The following is a 20,971-nucleotide window of genomic DNA, read 5'->3' on the forward strand; positions in this document are numbered from 1 at the left end:
CACATGCACAGTCATTCCGCATGTCAAAGTCTGATATCTCGATCATTTTACAGATGTTGATTGATTATAAAGGGAAAAGGATAGTTTTCAGGGTTTTTTAAGAGTGCGCTAAAGCCATCTGAAGTGCTGTTTAATCGAAATATCTTTTTATTAAAAAATGGCATCTAGAATTTTCAGCGTGTGCTTTCTCGCCTCTGACGTCACAATCCAATATGGCCGCGATGAGCACTCAGGAGCCTTAAATTAAAAAACAAACTGATATCCGTTTTGCAACATTTTAATTGATATTTTTAGTAAAAAAAGATGTATTAGAAATCTTCGGCTTCTATATATACGTATCTACTTTTACGATATTTAAAGTCATTTTCGATTATTATTTTATTTATTTTAATATTATAAATGCGATCTTTATATCATACGGATGAAATGTCGAATTGCTACGTCGAATTATTTAACGCTAAATACTCGACACGCGTAGAAAATATTGACGCTAGAATACTTGCAATCTCTTTATAGATTATGATAATTATCCTGTTATATAATTATAATCTTATTACGATTGCTAATGCTTTTACAGCTCATGCTATAAAAGTTAAAGTATATTAAACCTTATCGGTTTCAAGAATCAGTTGGATTGAGTTTCCGTGCTAAAGAAAAATTGTTAGTAAAAACAGTTTATACACATACATTGCGCATTATATGAATAATAACAAATGCAAGCTTCTCGATAACTTATTATATATTAATCCTTAACTGATCTAGTTAAGCAAAACTTCGATATCATTATTTCTTGTGGAATCCTCATTATATAAATTATTGGAAAAAAGCTTTAAAAAAGATTTTCTTTCTCTATTGGGGAATGAAATCTCAGTACATAATTGTCAGTACAATAATTGGCTTAGACGATACTCTTTACGAATTAACGTTGCATATTACAAATGTATTTCAAGTATCCGACCGTTTATTGACTTTAATTAGGATTCTTATATGGTATACGGGATAAGCGTCTGGCAAACTTCGCTAACTTTATATGAGTATTACAACGCATATTTCAAGTATCAAATATCATCTGGTTTTTTCGCGGAGTCTCTCTGAAAGAGTTATTAAGATTAATCTTATAGAGCGCGCGGAAAATCTAGCAGAATCTTACGTAAGCCTTACAAACGCGCGTTTTTCCCAAGCACGTCTGACTATTTATTTCCGTTAGTTAAACAAAAGAGAAAAGTCATTGAGTGCGAGATTAACACGCGCGTGATCCGATAAACGCGCCGGGGATTCAATTCATCGAGAAAAAAATTGTATTCTCGAAGTAAGAAGATTGTATATTATATAAAATCCCTCTTCACGGATATTCTTAAGTATTTCAAGAACATCCTCCAAAATTAAAAATATGTATATTTTTTTTATTAAGAATTTTGAAGCTCCAATATCAAATATATAAATCAATATGTATCAAATATTATATATTTTTGGCCAACTTATATATATTTTTTTAATAACAAATGGTTGTATGTTTTTTTATGCAAATCGTTTATTTGGTGTTAGGTGTTATATTGCTCTCTCTCTCTAAATTAATGGTATAACATATTTATATATGATTATTATATAGTGTTGCAATTACAATACAGTGCGTTTGTCATTGAATAATTTTAATTTATTAAAAGAATGAATAAAGTTAAACATGTAATATAATCTAATTTAATTCAGGACCCCCAGGTCTGGTGTCTCATGCTCGATTTATATATTACACCGTGTTTATGCTTTCTTTATGATCTTTTTTATCTGTGTGAAATATTGTATTTTTGTTGTTAATGTTTTAAAATAAATGCCATTTCGTTTATATTTTTTATAATAATAAGAAATAAATTAAGAATATCTGGATATTAATCATTAGAGGATTCCACACAGAGAGAATTTTCTCTTAGAATTTACCCTGAAAATCATGGTAATCGTGGGACAATATTATGGTATGGAAAGAATTTTAAAAATATGTTTGATTAATTATATATATGTTTGATTTTACCATACTTTTGGTAAATTTTACTATACTTTTAGTAAAATTAATCAAACGTATTTAATATTTTATTGTGATAGATATTATTATTTTTTATTGTGATAAATATTAATCAGAGAAATTATCATAAAATTTTTTCCATACCATATTGTCCCACGATTATCATGATTTTCAGGGTAAATTCTCTAAGATAAAATTCTCTGTCTGCATTCTTAAGGGAAAAGCTTGGGGAAAAGGATCCTCTTGACGTGCCTATTTCAGCTTCTAAAAATATTCTTAAAATAAATGTGGAAAATTCTTAAAATGGGAATACAATTTTTTCGATCTTCGACGAAGATCGCGCGTATCCTCGCGCTAATAATGACCTTTGAATATACTACACTATGTCTATGCTTTCTTTATAATCTTTCTTACATGTGTGAAATAATATATATTTTTTTGTTAATATTAAAATAAATGCCATTTCGTCTATATTTTGTATAATAATAAGAAATAAATTAAGAATAATATCTGGGATATTAATATCATTAAAAGATTCCATTCTTAAGGCAAGAGGATTTTTTGACGCGCCTATTTCAGCTTCTAAAAATATTCTAAAAATAAATGTGCAAAATTCTTAAAATGAGAATACAATTTTTTCGATCTTCGACGAAGATTGCGCGAGTCCTCGCGCTAATAATGACCTTTGAATAAACTACACTGTCTATGCTTTCTTTATGATCTTTCTTACATGTGTGAAATAATATATATTTTTTTGTTAATATTAAAATAAATGCCATTTTGTCTATATTTTTTATAATAATAAGAAATAAATTAAGAATAATATCTAGGATATTAATATCATTAAAAGATTCCATTCTTAAGGCAAGAGGATTTTTTGACGCGCCTATTTCAGCTTCTAAAAATATTCTAAAAATAAATGTGCAAAATTCTTAAAATGAGAATACAATTTTTTCGATCTTCGACGAAGATCGCGCGAGTCCTCGCGCTAATAATGACCTTTGAATAAACTACACTGTCTATGCTTTCTTTATGATCTTTCTTACATGTGTGAAATAATAATTTTTTTGTTAATATTAAAATAAATGCCATTTTGTCTATATTTTTTATAATAATAAGAAATAAATTAAGAATAATATCTGGGATATTAATATCATTAAAAGATTCCATTCTTAAGGCAAGAGGATTTTTTGACGCGCCTATTTCAGCTTCTAAAAATATTCTAAAAATAAATGTGCAAAATTCTTAAAATGAGAATACAATTTTTTCGATCTTCGACGAAGATTGCGCGAGTCCTCGCGCTAATAATGACCTTTGAATAAACTACACTGTCTATGCTTTCTTTATGATCTTTCTTACATGTGTGAAATAATATATATTTTTTTGTTAATATTAAAATAAATGCCATTTTGTCTATATTTTTTATAATAATAAGAAATAAATTAAGAATAATATCTGGGATATTAATATCATTAAAAGATTCCATTCTTAAGGCAAGAGGATTTTTTGACGCGCCTATTTCAGCTTCTAAAAATATTCTAAAAATAAATGTGCAAAATTCTTAAAATGAGAATACAATTTTCTCGATCTTCGACGAAGATCGCGCGAGTCCTCGCGCTAATAATGACCTTTGAATAAACTACACTGTCTATGCTTTCTTTATGATCTTTCTTACATGTATAAAATAATGTATTTTTTTGTTAATATTAAAATAAATGCCATTTCGTCTATATTTTGTATAATAATAAGAAATAAATTAAGAATAATATCTGGGATATTAATATCATTAAAAGATTCCATTCTTAAGGCAAGAGGATTTTTTGACGCGCCTATTTCAGCTTCTAAAAATATTCTAAAAATAAATGTGCAAAATTCTTAAAATGAGAATACAATTTTTTCGATCTTCGACGAAGATCGCGCGAGTCCTCGCGCTAATAATGACCTTTGAATAAACTACACTGTCTATGCTTTCTTTATGATCTTTCTTACATGTGTGAAATAATATATATTTTTTTGTTAATATTAAAATAAATGCCATTTTGTCTATATTTTTTATAATAATAAGAAATAAATTAAGAATAATATCTGGGATATTAATATCATTAAAAGATTCCATTCTTAAGGCAAGAGGATTTTTTGACGCGCCTATTTCAGCTTCTAAAAATATTCTAAAAATAAATGTGCAAAATTCTTAAAATGAGAATACAATTTTCTCGATCTTCGACGAAGATCGCGCGAGTCCTCGCGCTAATAATGACCTTCGAATTAGCGGCCGTACATACATATATGTCTGGTACCGATATTCGCACAGTAATTGCACACACATATGCACACACATACAGCATACAGCGTACAGCTTGCTTGTTCATTTGAATAATGTCATCTAGCCGGCAAGGACGTGGGTACTCACCAGGGACGTGCTCTCTCACAATCAGCTGTAGATGCACGATCTCTCGTCGTTGGTTTCTGCGATGTTCGCTCGATGACGGACGACGATTGCGGAAGGGAGGCGTGTCTCTTACCGCCACCGAACGCACGGAGATACTTCGAAATACGACGATCGGCTTACGAAGAAGCCCTCCTCGCGTGCCGATCGCCGTCCCGGATCGCGTAGGATCATCGGGGACGGGAGATTCCCGCCAATTCTTGTCGATCGATCGACAATTCGCGCACACTTCAGTTATACTTTTCTTATAATATCAGTTCGCGCGATGACGCGAGAGTTCCGTGAAACTTTGCGAGAGATAGTAATACTCGAGCCTAACGAAGCACTCTGCGAAACTTTAATTATTGCCGGAAGACATTCGCGCGAGAGAGAAACCCTCCGTGTAAACTCCCTAACCTCTACCTAACCGTTCGGCTAATTTCCGTGTTTATTTAACGCTTCGTGAACGCCTAATGTCTCGCGTACATACACGGTCGACCGTTTTTGCGAGAAACACTTTGCTTCCCCGAGGCGGATGAATCGATATGAGATACTTAAATCGTTATATAAACGTTAAGTGTTAATTGCCGCTTCGCGGAGGAGCGCGGCGTCACGCGACACAAGACTTACGAGAAGTTGATGGCGTTTCGCGTCATAAATCACTCAGCGTTGCCAACACTTATTAACAAACTTGTGGTAATAGGATTAAAAATGAAAATGAAAACTTTGTAATAGCTAGTACAATAGAACGCTTATTAAAGTAAGCACCGATATATGCGTACGGTAAACGATTTAATATATACAATAATAAAAATTATTATTGATAATAAAAATTAGATACCGACATATCGCTGAACGAGAATATTTCGTGCGGAGATTCTAGCAAATCATTTTATTAACCTATATACTGTTCGGTGTCGCCGAAGACTATACGATATTCTTCGAAGGGAAGGATCACCTCTCGACGAAGGTGTCTAAATAGCGTTCCATCTCGAGCCGCGTCGAAGCCGAATTACGAAACTTTCCACTCGCGAGAGAGGTCTCATTTTTTCCCGTCTTTTTTTTCTCTATATACGTACGCGCGATATTATATATATGTACGTACACCGATGACCGGACTCGCGTAATCGTCGTCGGCGGACACACGTGGTCACTGAGCTTCCGCTCTCCTCCTGGGAGATATCGGCGTCGCGTCCTCGAAGCCGCGTTATCGCGCCGCGACTGTCCGCTTCCCGCGACCCGCGACTCTTCTCTCTCGCGCGCGCGGATTCGCTCGCGGCGAACTTCAGAGGGCGCGTCCGCCCTCCCCCCCCCCCCCACTCTCACTCGTCCTTTTTATCGCGCGCGCGGAAATTACGCGAAGCGTAATATTGTATCGGAATAATCGGCTGCGTGGTTGACGCACAAAAGGGTGGACGAGAAGAAAAAAGACGAGCACCGATATTTACCCAAGTGTTTCGGCGAAACACGCGGACGCGCAGCTGCTACTAAACTCTTGCTCGGGCGCGAACCGAACGTCAACTCTCGAAGTGCGCGCGCCGAGAAACTGGCGGCAATGAATAGACAGCTCCCCCGCCGACGACGACGACGACGACGCCCCCCGCAATCGCTAAACGGTCCCGCAAGATTGCTACCCTCCTTTTTCCCTTTCCCCGTAAACTTTTCTCGATTAATTTCTTCGCGAGAAAACGATTGAATGCTACGCGAAATTTTACGATTAAAAAATACGATTTAAAAACGCGCGAAAACTTTAACAATTTATTTGTACTTGCCTAATTGACAGAAATGACGCGCTTTTAACTTGTTAGCTTGTTTAATTAGATTTTTTATTGATGGTGTATAGGATGTTCGAAATTTTGTCTGATTATATCGTTAGAAATCAGATTGAAATAAAAAAAAACGCAGCTTTTTGTGAGAAATTAACTTTGCTGTGCAAAAAATGTGAGGTTTTAATTTTGAAAATTTATTATATTTTAACTTTGCTTTGTGACTTTCATATTAAATATTAATATATTTGACAATGCTTTGAGAGCATTTGTCCGACTTAAATATCTCTAAATGAAATGCACGTTTTCGACATAATGTCGATAGGATATATTTTCCTTTATCTTTATTTGAAAAAGTTCAAATAGCGTTTCTCTTAATAAGGAAAGAATATTTTTCAGAAAAAGCCAGTACATTTACGCTTTGTAAAGAAAAGAAGGGAGAGACGTAGAAAATGTAAAAAGGAACACACAATAAAGTAGTTATATAAGAAAAAGTACTGGAAGGTACATTAAAGTTTTGTTTTTCCTAGTCACCTTTTCTCTCTTGAATTTCCTTGCGTCTGGTCCATTAAAAGCTTGTAATATATCTCAAGATTCTTTTCAGATATCGCGCGATCGTTCAATATTCGTTCAAAAATAAGGTGTCACTGACGTAAGCACGACAAATATAAAAATGAATCTATATTTTTTTATAAAACCACACACAGAAATACAAAAAAAAAAAGATTAATCTTATGTAAATATAGAATAGTATAATTTATTCTATTTTTTGTACGAATAAAACAAAAGTGGCCAAAATTATATACTCACATTATTTTTGTCCGCCCAACAACTACGTCTTGTCGTTGGCACTTGAGTACACATATTAATAAGTGTGTGATGTACTGAAAAAATAATGTGCATAAGTAATAATTTAATGATCCCATCTATCACAGATTTCTTAATTTATATACATACCTAACCACGTTACCCTTTGTAATATCTCGAAATGTCAGTCGAAGATAAATCGAAGTGCGCAGGTGAGCAAACACAATTTGTTCGTGCCTGTGATGTAAATCGAACTGATAAAACAAATTAAAGTAATTGACTATAGTGGATAAAATTTCTTCTCACAATCAGCTCACCTTCGCGGCCGAGTTTACGCGTGATTAATTACAAATGAATGCGCTGCGCATGCGCGCGCGTTTATGACTGTCGAACGCTTTGGATAAATATTTTACAAAGTATTCTACATTGCCGATTACTAATTAACATTACTGATTGCTATTGACATTATCGACTACTAATATAATGCAAGTTCATGTTCCGTCGACGAGAAATTCAAACTTAAAAATCCTGACACCTGTTCTATTTTCATGAATTATTAATTAATTGCAAATGCCTGTAATTCGCTTATGACATAATTTAGGCATATATGTATATAACATGCAATGAATTATATTAATAATAAGTACATACATATTAATAAGTTATTTAATTAATTACATTAATAATAATAAAATCAATGATATAGTTTATTATTAATGTATACATTATTAATTTATACATTAATTAATAATGTATACATTATTAATTAAATTATTAACGTATACATTTAATAAAAAAAAGTTATTGTTACACTTTATACAAAGCTTTAGTGAATATATATTCATAGCAATGACTTACATATTCATATTTAATTGGTTTTTAATAACATTAAGTTATATTTTAAGCTTCTTAATTCAATCATGCAAAAATAATTTTTTTGATGATTGGGAGATGAGATCCTCAGTCATCCATGCATGAGATATTAGAGATGTATTGCCTTTGCTTTAAATTAAATGTAATCGATATAAATAAGAATTATAAAAAAGGCATTTCTATTTTATTTTTCATTTGCACGTATACATCTCTCTCTTTATACGTTTGTGTAATTTCAGTAACATGATATAAGGAAATTTTGATCAAATATGTTGAGATTTTCGCACTGACATCACATCGTCGATGTCTTATCGAAATAATACGTCGACAACGTAAGATTTAGTACAGCCATAAAAGAATCTTACCTATATTTAGTGTCTCTTCAAAAATATGACGTTATGAAAATATGACGATACTCTCCTTTAAACTACGCGAAGTCATATTTTACACGCATGTTCTACTATCTGATATTTGTTAATATTAACAAATTGATAAGTGTCGTGTAGGATAACGTATATGTTTCTTTTAGTCTGTCTCATCCGGAATCTTCAACCTTTTCATATAAAAATCAACATTCTCAGCCTCTTCGAAATACTGTATTAGCTATTTGTTTATCATTATAAAAACTTATAAAAATCAACATTCTCAGCCTTTTCAAAATACCGTATTAGCCATTTGTTTATCATAAAATCTTATAAATATTAACGTTCAATCCGTCTCGTTTATCACAATTAAGATTCGAATATATAAAAAAAAGCAGATTATTTTTACGAATCTCTCAGAAACTTGTAGTTTCGCTGCATTATTGCATCAGATATCGTATGCATGTGCACAACAATTTTTATCAGAAAATACTTTGATGGAAATATACCGTGTGACAGGCATGTGACGAGATCAGTTAATAAATTGACGATAATATGATGGCGCATTTACTGTCGACAAATACACGACAGGTATAAAGACGTAGAAATTGTCTCAGTTCCCGTTATTTCTACTCAAAAGCATACGGCATTTAATTTAACGGGATTATTATTACAAAGAATGTCTAAGACCGCCGTACAGATAAAACCATGTCTTGAAACGAAGACTATTACCGATGTTGTCGCCGAGAGTAATAATAGCATATACAAATTGTTTTCGTTCGAAGAAGTGAAAGAAGTAACGAAACGCGCGCTGAACGACGACGCCACTGTGGTAGAATATGTTATTCGACCGTACTCCGACGGCAAGCTCGGCTTTCTCAGCTCTCATTATCGCCTCGACGTACGTGCCTCGACGAAGAAAGAAGAGACTGTCGCTCTCTCGTTCTTTCTCAAGACTATACCTTTCGAAGTACCCGAGCAAGCCGAATACGTGAAAGGGAAGGGTGTCTTCGAGCACGAGACCAAGTTTTACGGTATCATAATGCCGTTGCTCCGCGAGGGATTCCGCGGAAAGCCATGGTCGCCAATATGTTACAAGGTGACGAACAACTATATGGTCTTCGAGGACCTAGGTCGCAAAAATTACTCGATGCGAGACAAGCTTTTCGACGAGACGCTGGTGCGCGCGGGTTTAAACGCTCTCGCACGATTACACGCAGCCTCTTTATTAACAGAGGCGCGTCTCGACGTACCCTTTAATCAATTACATCCTGACGCTTTCACGGAGAAAGCCTTCGACCGCGAGGGGCTGACACGAAAGTGGATGGAAGTGGGTTTCGATCTGGCCGCGGTCATAGCCGAACGTGAGGGATACGATCCTCATCTGGTACGCGTGGCTTGCGAACGGATATATGACATTACGGAGTCGCGCACTAAGATGAACGTGGTCAGTCATGGGGATCTCTGGGGCAACAATCTTATGTTCAATAACGACGTGCCGCCCAATTGCTTGCTAGTGGATTATCAACTACTGAGGTACACTCCCATGGCGCACGACATCGCACAGTTCTTGTATCTGTGCACGGATCGTAGTTTCCGAGAGACGCGGGAGAGCGCGATGCTGCGGTATTATTATGAGACGCTATGCGAGATCCTAAACGCTCACGGGGCGGTTCAAAGACCCTGCTGGTCAGAAGTAGTCCAGGGTATGGAGGAGCAACGTTTGGCCGCCGTTATTACCGCGGTACTCTACTTCCCTACTGTTTTGATGGATGACAATCTCGGCGCGCAAGTTATGAGTGATTCGGCGTCTTACACAGAGTACTGTTTTCAAGACAGGACGGAATTCGTCTTGTCGAACATGAAGAAAGACTTGGTCTTCGGGAGAAGGATTAGAGAAGCCGTCATCGAACTGGCCGAGCTCGCTTCGCGACTAGATCAATTACCGAAACCGTCTTAAAATTCAGACACGTAATATACAATTGATACTTTCATGCGTATTCTAAATCTTTTCATTTCGTCGAAACGCTTTGTAGGATTATATATAATTAACAAAAGACATTTGTCTCAAGAATTAATCAGTTTATGACCTTGTAGCAATATTACGACGATCTTCATATGAATCAATGGACGATGTTGTCTTGGTCGGGAAATACAGTAGATAGGAAGGACCAGTCATGACTGAAGAGCTGTTCGCTTGATTCGTCGGAATCCTCGTTTTCGTTAGTCGGTGTAACCGCGAGTTTCGTCGGCCGTGATACCTCGTTATCACTTAAATCCGAGAGATCGTCTCGGGCTGAATCGTCATCACTGTCTCTGAAAAATTACGAGAAGGTTAATATATGACGGTGCATGTAAGCGTTCAAGTACGACAATTTTATTGCAGTTGAGTTAATTCTATACCTAAAATTCTCGGCGTTTCGTAAACGGTTCCTCGAGGTTTGTTGTCCTGTCAACGACAAGATGAATGACGAGCATAGCAATTTCATCGGCGGCAAAGTATGAGCCGATACGCTGAGCAACTGAAAAAAGAAAAAAGGAATAATAATTAAATTTGTATAACTTGTAAATTACATATAGAGACCGATTCAATTTTTTTCTTCAGAATTATAAGTTAAAGAAAAAATTTTACATATAGATAGGTCAGTAACCGATTCGAATAGATAATCGGCTAATTAATTTTAAGGCTGACGCGACACACCTCCCAATGAAAATTTGTGCAATTCCCGTAATCTTCTACTTCAGATCTAGGTTGATCCGTCTCTGTCGCAACCCACACGAATATTCTCCGTAATGTGTACGTTTTAGCGACAAATGAATATATTACTGTACCATAGCTAAGGCACGAAATGTTTAAGAGGGTGAGTTGAAAATGATTAAAATAAAATTACTTGTTTTTTTTTTTTTTTTAAGGAAAAAAATAGATCATTTTCTAAATAGATTTTGAACTATATAAAATAATTCTGAATATGTCAAATGTTAAAAAAATTTTTAATATATATACTAAAACGTCAAAGTTTTTAGAAAAGTTCTTCATATTTTTCGATCTTTATCTTTATCTTTTTTTGGAAACCATTGGTCCAATTGTGTTATAATTTTTTAAATCGATTTAAAAATAAAATATGATTTAATCGCTCGGTTTAAACTTAAATTGTAATTTTATCAAAAGTTACGAACAGTCAAATTATATTAAATTAACATTTAGTAAAACTCTCTGTAAAAAGTATCATCGATCAAAATGAAAAAAATGTATGTCTTTTTAACTCAATATTAAACAGAGAAATATTGAACAGAGAAATATAAAAATAATAGTTTTGTCATGATTTCGCAATCGCATCTGCTTTTTTAATCTTGTCGCGGCGCAAAAATAACACATCAAGATTTATAATTGCCATCAAAAATTTCCATTCGAGTGAAGACATATAAGACTGGCTAAATTGCACATTGTAGAATTACCACAAGTATCTCTTTTATCAACACAAGAGTAATCTACGTAAACACCTCTTATTTCATCTCTTATGTGACAATTATATTGTTGATGCGTCTGAGGCGTCTGTATTTTTTGACGTTTCTCACTTTTTAGGATGACGTGAGTGCGAGGTAATGACTTCGGTCAAATTTCAAGGAACCGTATGACGACATTAATCGCGAAATTGCGAAAAACGACCGAGATGAGTCGGAGAGTGTAGTTTATTATCGCTACAATCGAGACAATTACCAGAAACACGCATAAAGTCTGGCCTTTCCTTTTATGCCTCTATTCTCGTAGTAAAGCGGTCATTAGTGGAGCACTTGTGCGTTAACAATACATTAAACGCTGAAAAAGAAGATATCCCGCTCGCTATTTTCGGCGCAAAAATGTTATTTTTAGCGCGGAAGGAAGGAAATAGTCTCTCACAGTCTATATTTAATGCGAATGATACTTGAACAATTATAATTGAGTCTTACGTCTTGAAAGACGTCACATAATAATGTGTGTGCATTTAAATAATATTCGCGGAAATACATCCTGTATGTGCTACAATTAGAATAGAGAGAAAGAATAATAAAGTAAAGTAAGAACTTTGTGAAAAAAATAAGATACAGGTATTGAAAAGTTTTGTCGTTTAAAAAAAAAATTAAAGGGATCTCGATAAAATATTGGTAACGATATATCAGATCGAGACAGATTGATCTAAATTTTGCGTTCTATACCGGCGTGACATTTTATTAGCAGGTGTCAATGGCAACAATCGAGACGATCGTCGAAGAAGATAAGACATTGTTCCTGCTGGCCTGGTTTTACGTTTGCGAGCAATCCGAGACAATTCTGCAACGAGGATCGTTTGTTATTTTCATGTTGCGAAAAGGTGTTTCTATTGTAATCAACGCTGGCGAAATATTTTGAAAGCCAAAAACGAGATGTAAAATTTATTTTTGTAACGTTCTTTGTTGTCAAAGTGACACTTTTTGCAATGAGTTTATCTGGAGTCACTTTAAGTATTTTTAAATTATTTCAATCTTTTCGATAATGTTTCGCGTGATGTCAACAAATTTGAAGTCGTGATCAAGTCGTTGACCAATCGATAAAAATGCCTATGCCTGAATGATAAAAAAAAAAGATTATATTCAAAATTACTTATATGAATACATAAAAAAGACTACCTATTTTTAAATAAAATGTATCTATATAAAATACTACCTACACAAAACCTGTGCCTTAATTACAAACAAGAGATTATTTAAAATTAATTTATATAAATACGTGCTAAAAAAAATCACTTACAAAAAAAGAACAGAAAGACTACCTATTTTTAAATAAAATATTTATATAAAATATTACTCTTTTTGTACTAATCTTGTTATTAAATATGTTCCCAATATCGAACAGGATGTTTTAATTAAGGTGAAACGCATCCTCTCCTGTATTACAGATCAAAACGATGAATTCAACGATCCTGTCTGCTCATGGTCAATCGTGCATTCAAGGACGTGCACTTGAAATCAGGACGGTATACCTTGTATACCTTGTTTTCATCGGGGATGAATAGCGACTGAAAGTTGCCTTTAAAACGCGTCCGCGTCCTCCGATAGCGATGGAATAGCGCGTAACTAATTTCGATAAATTCCTCGACACGAGATATTTTACGAGTTTATTTTCGAAACGGATTAATTATTCGACACGATGAATCCGTTACATCGAGTGACCGGCATTCGTTCCTTATCTGCCTTTTCCAATAGCGAGCCGCTCTCTCGCTCCGTTCAATTTGTCGGGCCAACTTTCCGCCCACGCGAAGAAAAGGCAAAGACGACTGATAACATTCATCGTCGCAAAACGTTAAAATCTATACATATAAGAATACACAATGAACAGGTGTTACACAGCGCGCCGAAGCGACAGAGATATAGTTTGCGAGATACAGCTGTGTGAAGCGAGAGGCATAGGATTTTCAGCGAAGTTTGCCGACTGTTGTCCAGTGGTCCTAAAGGGACGACAACTAGAACGTTGTGAGAGGGTGGGAGTTTCTATATTAAATCATGGCGAGACTTCTGCTGAAAGCCAGTCGCCCGCGGAGCGTTGGAATACACGTGGAGGGTCCTTTCTGCCATTTCTCGACTATTTCGCCGAGAAAGATCACCGACTATAGCATTTTCTGCGTCTTTGTTGTTCAAGTATATCGTCTGAAATCGTGCTGATTCATCGACCTCGTCGTTCGGGTTGACAACAGCCAGGTACTACCGCTAATACAGCTCTGTGGAAAATTATGATGAAGAAATTTGGATTAAAAATTTGGATTAAAAGTCACATTTGCTTGTTGAAGGAGACGGCTGTTCGAGAAGATTTTGATCGTGAAGAAAAAAAAACCGGCTTAGAAGATCGGAAAGAGATCTAGAACCCTTCTTAAACATCTCGCCAGAAAATAGTCGGTTTCTCGAGGATGAAGCTGACTGGATTAAGATTGGTGTCGTGCCTGTTTACAACGATATTACTCGTGACGGCTGTTTTTGGATATCCCGCTAGTAACAGTGAGGCAGTAAGTACTGCATCGCAATATTTCATCACGTTAAACGGGAGCTGATATCGAAAACGATGTGAAATTTGTGCGGATTGAGTTTGACAATTTTCGATCGTCGAAGGTTGATGGCGCATGATTTTCACCGAGTATCAATTAGAAGAAATGCAACTTTCATATTTTTCTCTATCGCGGGCACGTGGGATGTACATGATAATGTCGAAAGTATGATTGGACGTTGGTCGTTGAACGTCCCTCGTTAAACCAATCTTTATTTGCCCGAGAGTGCGATGATGTATTTAATCATATTGAGCTGTAGGTGGGACGTGATCTTGTAAACAGGAAGACTTTTAGTCAAGACTCTTGACCTTTTCGAAAGCCGCTCGACCTGATTTCGATTAATGCAACTCTGGTTGTCATTATATCTGATAATAATTGTTGTTTTATAGTCGCGCGGATATAGTCTACCTTTTTCCTTCCTCTTTTTACGTTTCTTAGCAAATTTTTTCTTCTACTCCGTGGTAACTTTTTTATTTTCTTTTTTGTTGATTAATCCTAATAATTCTGTTTAAGCTGTACAATTTGCAGGCGATCGAGAACATGAGGCAAATTCCACAGTGGCATTGTCTACGTTATAGAAAGTTTGATTTTGTACGCCGCTGTCGGAATTATCGTTTAGGAAGGAGGCACTGACAAATGGACATTCAATACGACCCACGATTGACAGCGATGTTTTACGCCAAACTTGGTCGTCCTGTCGCGCAGAACACATTACAAGTCCTTAAGCTGAATAGGCTTAAGTTTACTTAAATTATATATTTTTAGACTATATATATATATATATATATATATATATATATATATATATAGATACATATACATATATGTATATGACATATAAATGTGCATGATAGAAAACAAAAACAGCTATTAGAATTTTGTTCAATTGAAAAAAAAACATTATTAAGTGCAATTGACAATCATGACAAATAATATCGTGCTCTTTGTCATTTAATTTTTACATTAAGAAATCCTCATCTTTATTTATTTATAACTTCAGAATTTTTATAAAGTATAAAAAAACTTATATTTCATCTGTACATTCCAAACTCTGCATGAATTGTTAGAAATTGAAACAATTTTTTTATCTCTTAAGAATATTTATAAATATTTATTTAGACGAATTGTTATTTCATGTCATTTGTCAGATATCATTTTTTTACATTTACTTTAGATTATTTTAATATGCAAAATTCATTTTGCAAATTATATCCGTCTATTTACTTAATGTATGTAAGCTTGATCTCAATTATAATGAATTTTTTTTTTATCAATAAACAATAAACAATAGCTATTTTTGTTGCATTATTGATAATATTGGGATATCATGCAGTGCAGAAATATCGCTATAATATAAATAAACATGAAAAGAATATAGTAAGAATTCTACAAGTCGCGGATATTTAAAATAAATTAGACAAAACAGATTACAATATAGTTTATTTAAATTAATTTTAATTGCAATCTGTTTAAAATAGAAATAATTTTTAAAAAATATTTATTAAATAAAATTTTCCTATTCTGAATTTAGAAAATATCAAGGCGTGACACTTGTAGAAATCTCTGCATAAAACAAAAATTTAATATTAAAATTAAAAATTCCACTTACTTCTTCTAATATCCCCTTTGCCGATGTGCCAAGATGTTCATGAACTTGTGCGATAGTTTGCTCTTTGTCCGAAGATGTTTGAGTTGCTATAAAGTTGGAGAAGGCAGTCAGCGGTACGATTCCCTTATTTGAAAGAATTTCTAAAGAAATAGCCGCTTCAGATTCTGGCTCTAATGTGAGTAATTCCTATACAGAGAATACAATATATAATAGAATACAAACAGACATTATTTTCAACTAAGCACAATTTGTATATATAAATTTTATTTGACACGTACTTGATTCGAATCCAAAAAGAATAATTGCGATTTCCGTTGCCATTTACCAAATGAAGGATTGCGTTTTTCCTGTAGATGAGGTACAAAAGTAGCCGCCAATATGAAACTGGTATTCTCGATAAGGCACGTTTTCTTATAAACGGGTGTCGCGCTTTGTGGCGTAAACACGTACACTAAAAGCAGATGAATCTTTATATTAGAAAAATACATTATACAATTATATAAATGTATTATATAATAATATGATGGATTGTAAGATGGATTAAAAGAAAGGGTAATTATGCATCTTAGGGGAGCCGATTATCTTGACCTTGACATATGTTGTCAAGGTCATGACCCTGAACAAGAATTAAAAGGTTTTAATCTACGCTCGTCATTAATTACAACACATGCTGTAAGTTGTAAAGCGAGGTCCATCCTGCCTACTGCTGGGGATGGTGAATCTTTTAAAGTATATGTATGGACACACACACACACACACACACACACACACACGGGAGGGTGCAAGGGGGGCCTTCGACCCCCCCTCCCGCACCCATCCCCCAGGTAAGTAGGGTGGACCTCGCTTTACAACTTTAATGCGTCTCCTACCGGTGGGGAGGGTGCGGAAGGGAGGGGGGGCGAAGGCCCCCTTGCCCCCACTCCCCGCGTGTGTGTGTGTGTGTGTGTGAAAACCGAAATTGAAAACCATGTAGAACGTCGCTTTGCGTGGAAAAGTGTATGCGTGAAGTTTTATTAAGTGGATTAATTTCGTGAATAACTTTATAATTAATGACGAGCGTAGATTAAAATCTTTTGGAGGTTACTCAGGGTCATGACCTTGACAACATATGTCAAGGTCAAAATAATCGGAGATAGCTCTCCTAAGATGCATAATTACCAAAGAAAGTTTTCAAGATATAATTATTTTTTTAGTAATAAAACAAATATATAAAAAAAGCTTATACAATTAAAACATACCTGAATTATCAGATGTAAATGCTGCCATGTATATGGATTTTGGATCGTATGTAAGACTCACAATATTCAAGGGTACACTCCACGTTATGGCGAGAGTTAAAATATTCCAAACCGTTATGTGTTGCTGAGATGCAACTACTACAAGGTGACAGGCCTCGTGTTTGCCGAATTCTATTCGTCTATTATAAACATTTCACAATAATTACAATATTATTACTCTTGTATTTATAGTTACGAGTACATTAATTAATGATGTGACAATATTTTACTGTCTCTTGACTTACGTTATTGGATGATTATATTGAGAATGTGTAAGACAGGATTTCAACTCGCAAGTTTCAGGTATCCATATGGTTAGAGTAGAATAAAAACCAATAGCTAATAAAGAACCATCCATTGAAAAACCAACATCTGTAGTAGGTAGATTACGATAGTCTCCTACTCCGTAACAATTCCAATGTTGTGTCTTTCCTACACAAATGTAATTATATCAAGTAGAGACATTGCTCAATTTTAATGAAGCTTATTTCGTTAAATAGCTCAATATAAAATACTTTCTACAGTGGAGGATTTTCCTAGATTCCATAATTTAAATTTGTTATCCTTCCCGGTTGTGACTGCTAACAATTCTCCATCGTCAAATGTTGTATTTGGTTGAAAATGTAATGCATTTATTCCATTTTCATGAGGTAATTCAATGGATGTATTTAATATAAATCTAAAACGTTAAAAATATTATATATTAATATCGCAATATTAATTATTATTATTTTGAATAAATACAGTAACCAATTTATGTAAAGTATTCTTACATCTGTTTCTTTACATCATATATCCAAAATTTCAATCTAACTTCTATAGACGAAATTTTATCATTTCGTTCCTCGACTGTTGCCATCCACGTGCCGTCGTGATTAAGAGCTATTTTTGTAACTTCCGTATTTACAATAATTACATCGCGTTCTTGGGTGAGAAAATTTTGTGCAGTTATATTAATCTGAAAAATTTATAAGTATTTTCCTCTTTACTCGTTCTCATTTTCTAGTTTTCTTTTTTTATCGTTTTACTTTTAACATGCGATAAATTTTACTCACATTATACAATAGAGTTTTTGTATGAGTGTTGTAAAATTGCACGTGTCCGGTGCGGCTATTTAAAACGAGACTGCCTGTTCTCGGATCGACGATAAGTCCCGCGGGAAATAAGTCTTTGGACGATGAGGCAACACCCCACGTAAAGTTTTGTATTACCGACGTCAATTTTCTTTGAGGGTTTACAATAACAATACCTATTACAATCAAGATGTATGATCAGTTGTAATAAATTTACTATTAGGATATTTATCACGATATAAACAATAGAACTTACCATTGTCTAAAGTAGATACAGCTACATATAAATTGTCAGGTGCTATAGTGAGGTGTTTAATAGGCGCCGGTAATCGTGGAAGAAAGGACTTATGTTGTGGATTTGCTAGAGTCCATTTTACTAATACACATTCTCCACCACCCGTATACATGTGGCCACCTGTAAATATATTTAATTAAATGTTAATTTACTAGTGTACAATATACAAAAGATATATTAAATGTATATCTAAATTGTTAATACATCTGTAACAATATATATTACCTGATTTACTAAATACTATTTCCGTAACTGGCAATGTATGCCAATGAAACACAGCTGTATACGGTCTAGTTTGGAATAAACTTCTCCATACTACTACACGACCAGTAGAATCTCCTGTCGCAACACACTCTTCTTCCGGATGTCCCGCTATACAAGTAGGTAATCTACCTGTTTTGCCAGTCTTGTGTCTATATTTATATTATATATTTAACATGTGATATATATATGTATTACTTTTCAATAATTTCAGTATTAATTTATTTTATATAATAGTCTAAAAAAAAGAAAATATCTTACAGTTTATCGACTAAATTTCTAGCTGGATTTAATATGTGTAAATCTGCATCATGTAAAAGCGCTATTAAATTCTCTCCACGATTTCCAATTATATCAATGTAATACTCTCGCGAATTTGTGCTAAAAATATAGAAAATAGATTATAAATACTTGTATAAAATGCGATAAAGTTTGTACATGCAAAATTTTAGACATTTTATTTGATAAAAAGCAATAAAAAAAATAATAAATTAAGAAATTTACTCACAAGATGTATATCGATTTCATGCATGTTCCATTCTCTATATCAAATAAAAGTATATATATTTTGCTTCCGCAGTTGGAAAGATAAGTTATTAGCGCTTGACATATCTCATTTCCTTGAGGCGTCCTATACTTTGTAATGTGAAAAGTTTTAATCTTTGCCTTGTTATCTGTTAGAGATTTTAATTGCTGCAAAAGTATACCAAAGGTATAAATATATATATATGTACACGCAGTATTTCTTACAAGCTCAAACAAATTTATATTTAATTCAAAATCTTACCAGTTTCTTGGTGATGATGCCACTTTGACAATTCCAGAAATCCAGCTCGCCGTTTTCCGTACAGCCGACAATAACATTGGCATTATCCGGGTTTACTATTATTCCAGTAATTCTGTGATTCAACGGCTCGAACTCTCGCACGAAATCTCCCGTTTGCGTGCTGTACACCCTTATGACATTCTTCCACACTATGAACAGAGTTCTGAGAAAATATCCTCGTGTTACGCAATAATACTAATATGTACCATGTATATTTAATGAATCGATCGAAAGGCGAAGAAACTTACTCTCCGTCACTGGAAAACAGTGGACGTTGATCAATTATACTTCCACCGCCTTTTCTTTTTACAATCAAATCATCCTTATCAGCGTGCACAAATTCCATTTTTCTTCTTCTTCTTCTATATTTCTCGGTGAATTTCCGTCCTATTCAAGACGTTTTCCTGTTTCATAAGCCTGACTCGTATAAGGCCCTGCGCACAATAGAAAAAATATTAGGAATAAGAATTATTTTAAAATAATAAAATCGAAAAAACTCTGATATAAAAATACAAATTCGAGTATAAAGGACTAGTAAGGGCTAATAAGGTAGTAAGAGTCCTTTATACCCGAATTTGTATTTTTATATATCAGAGTTTTTCCGATTTTATTATTTTAAAATAATTCTTATTCCTAATATTTAATATTTTTTCTATTGTGCGCAGGGCCTAAGAATTTATGAGATTTATTTATTCAAATTATTAAAATTTTGTTTATTGCAATGAAAGTAAGAATGAAATTAGTAATTTATCGTATATTTATACGGGAAGATTTAAAATAATAAGAATAAAGAAATTTCAAAAAAATATATAGAGTAAAGTATAGGTGAGATAAACTAAAATTGAATTGTAAATATACGTGGTTACAGAGTTGAATATTTAAAGCCGTCAACACGTAAATCGCAGAGTGCGATACACAAGAATATTCCTTTGTCAAAAATTATATTTCATCTCAAGCATAGAATACGGGAAAGATGGAAAATTTTAATTTAATTCACATAAAAAAAGCATGAGAATGAAGCCGATTTATATTGCGGAGACGTCGAATCTGCATATACCTATTAATAAGACGATTAAGGCCGCGCGAGAATACAGAGACGTACGTTCTCTTTTCTTTTTTAATTGAAAAGTGTCTTCAATTTGTCGAAATTATACTTTTTTTCTCTTTTCGTTCAAGAATATTTCTAACCTTTTGGAATTGCAGCGCCTGCACCACATTTCTGCCTGCACATTTGCCTTTTGAAAACTGCGTTCGAAAATCTAGTCGTTATACGAAGAAAGAAGAGAGAAGAGAGAGATTTCCGAACGCCGAGCTATGCTGCGTCTTTATT

General features: G+C 34.1%; 4 protein-coding genes across 16 annotated transcripts in view; 2 read left to right on the forward strand and 2 right to left on the reverse strand.

The window, feature by feature from the left end:
* Dh31-r (Diuretic hormone 31 Receptor) overlaps positions 1 to 5,980 on the reverse strand; it is a 111,435-nt gene extending 105,455 nt beyond the window's left edge. For 2 of the 9 annotated variants that reach the window (XM_083047370.1, XM_083047379.1), the window contains exon 1: positions 4,425 to 5,968. The gene's annotated coding sequence lies outside the window, so the exon portion shown is untranslated. Of the gene's footprint in view, positions 1 to 4,424 lie in introns of all 9 variants that reach the window. The other 7 variants (XM_083047355.1, XM_083047358.1, XM_083047346.1 and 4 more) reach the window with 7 other exon arrangements.
* A 2,061-nt stretch (positions 5,981 to 8,041) lies between these two features.
* L(2)05287 (WD repeat-containing protein l(2)05287) lies at positions 8,042 to 20,921 on the reverse strand. 3 transcript variants are annotated; one of them, XM_083047416.1, is made up of 16 exons: positions 20,830 to 20,921; positions 19,890 to 20,075; positions 19,603 to 19,804; positions 19,324 to 19,508; positions 19,077 to 19,196; positions 18,780 to 18,967; positions 18,516 to 18,674; positions 18,242 to 18,435; positions 17,960 to 18,144; positions 17,702 to 17,865; positions 17,432 to 17,618; positions 17,148 to 17,326; positions 16,188 to 16,360; positions 15,910 to 16,095; positions 10,651 to 10,769; positions 8,042 to 10,563 (listed from the first exon to the last, which is right to left on the reverse strand). In XM_083047416.1, the coding sequence occupies exons 2-16, from the start codon at positions 19,985 to 19,987 to the stop codon at positions 10,371 to 10,373; spliced, it is 2,532 nt and encodes an 843-aa protein (XP_082903542.1). In that variant the 5' UTR covers positions 19,988 to 20,075; positions 20,830 to 20,921; the 3' UTR covers positions 8,042 to 10,370. The 3 variants fall into 3 exon arrangements, with proteins under 3 accessions (XP_082903542.1, XP_082903550.1, XP_082903558.1); XM_083047424.1 differs by having other exon boundaries at positions 20,699 to 20,835; XM_083047432.1 differs by lacking the exon at positions 20,830 to 20,921 and having other exon boundaries at positions 19,603 to 19,790; positions 19,890 to 20,046.
* Positions 8,927 to 10,207, forward strand: LOC145941342 (uncharacterized). The gene has a single exon (XM_083047447.1). It carries the CDS (start codon positions 8,927 to 8,929, stop codon positions 10,205 to 10,207), a length of 1,281 nt encoding a protein of 426 aa, XP_082903573.1.
* On the forward strand, positions 13,629 to 15,336 carry LOC145941348 (uncharacterized). 3 transcript variants are annotated; one of them, XM_083047460.1, is made up of 3 exons: positions 13,629 to 13,959; positions 14,049 to 14,261; positions 14,814 to 15,334. In XM_083047460.1, exons 2-3 carry the CDS (start codon positions 14,166 to 14,168, stop codon positions 14,931 to 14,933), a joined length of 216 nt encoding a protein of 71 aa, XP_082903586.1. In that variant the 5' UTR covers positions 13,629 to 13,959; positions 14,049 to 14,165; the 3' UTR covers positions 14,934 to 15,334. The 3 variants fall into 3 exon arrangements, with proteins under 3 accessions (XP_082903586.1, XP_082903596.1, XP_082903601.1); XM_083047475.1 differs by having other exon boundaries at positions 13,636 to 13,959; positions 14,829 to 15,316; XM_083047470.1 differs by having other exon boundaries at positions 13,629 to 14,261; positions 14,814 to 15,336.
* Positions 20,922 to 20,971: the final 50 nt, after the last annotated feature.

This window comes from Prenolepis imparis, unplaced genomic scaffold (assembly GCF_030444845.1).
Source record: "Prenolepis imparis isolate NDT839.2.m4 unplaced genomic scaffold, iyPreImpa1.0 SCAF_1, whole genome shotgun sequence".
NCBI lineage: Eukaryota > Metazoa > Arthropoda > Insecta > Hymenoptera > Formicidae > Prenolepis > Prenolepis imparis.

Excerpts from the sequence above, each read along its gene's own strand:
- LOC145941342 (XM_083047447.1), top strand. The coding sequence starts at position 8,927 with ATGTCTAAGACCGCCGTACAGATAAAACCATGTCTTGAAACGAAGACT.
- LOC145941348 (XM_083047470.1), top strand. The coding sequence starts at position 14,166 with ATGAAGCTGACTGGATTAAGATTGGTGTCGTGCCTGTTTACAACGATA. Across the intron at positions 14,262-14,813 it reads CCGCTAGTAACAGTGAGGCA|CTGTACAATTTGCAGGCGAT; the intron begins GTAAGTACTGCA and ends ATTCTGTTTAAG.